This window comes from Diaphorina citri, unplaced genomic scaffold (genome assembly GCF_000475195.1).
Source record: "Diaphorina citri unplaced genomic scaffold, Diaci psyllid genome assembly version 1.1 scaffold40346, whole genome shotgun sequence".
Classification (NCBI taxonomy): domain Eukaryota; kingdom Metazoa; phylum Arthropoda; class Insecta; order Hemiptera; family Psyllidae; genus Diaphorina; species Diaphorina citri.
The window spans coordinates 1-560 of record NW_007417672.1 but is presented as its reverse complement, the minus strand read 5'-3'; the positions used below and the strand labels follow the sequence as shown (position 1 = coordinate 560).

Below are 560 nucleotides of genomic sequence, written 5' to 3'. Positions count from 1 at the left end.
CCGCCAAAACTGTCTTTAGGTTAAAAAGGCGCGACTCCTGCAGAACCCTGCTCAAAAGAACAATAACAAAGCGATCTAGATGTAGCATCTTTTCAACTTACCTTCCAGGACAGGCCAGCCTCCGAGGTGTTTCAAGATGGATTTCATATGGTCCAGTCCCTGCAGCTCAATCTGAGAGCTGTCTTTAGGTTAAAAAGGCGCGACTCCTGCAGAACCCTGCTCAAAAGGACAATAACAAAGCATCTTTTCAACTTACCTTCCAGGACAGGCCAGCCTCCTAGGTGTTTCAAGATGGATTTCATATGGTCCAGTCCCTGCAGTTCAATCTGAGTCTTATTCATGCAAACCTTGTACAGATTCTTTGCTAATCTGAACGGTTTGATGTCGGAGTCTTTGGCAGGCTCCTCAATAATCGTACGGAGTTGAACCTCCAACTGATCGCTTATGACACTGAAGGACGATTGACCTGGGAAAGAGAATTGAATTGAGATTGTTGTTGGTGGTGGTGTTGCTTTAGTGGCTTCAGCTGTAACCGGATGATGATGGGAGAATAATAATAA

The 560-nt window shown here is 45.0% G+C and overlaps 1 protein-coding gene across 1 annotated transcript; it reads right to left on the bottom strand.

Annotated features, from left to right (window-relative positions):
• Positions 1 to 101: 101 nt before the first annotated feature.
• LOC108254306 (neprilysin-2-like) lies at positions 102 to 466 on the bottom strand (the record flags this gene model as incomplete). The annotated part of the gene is made up of 2 exons (XM_017449310.1): positions 102 to 171; positions 327 to 466. Coding segments are annotated over 2 exons (210 nt in total), but the record flags the coding sequence as incomplete, so codon positions are not given.
• Between the last annotated feature and the right edge of the window lie 94 nt (positions 467 to 560).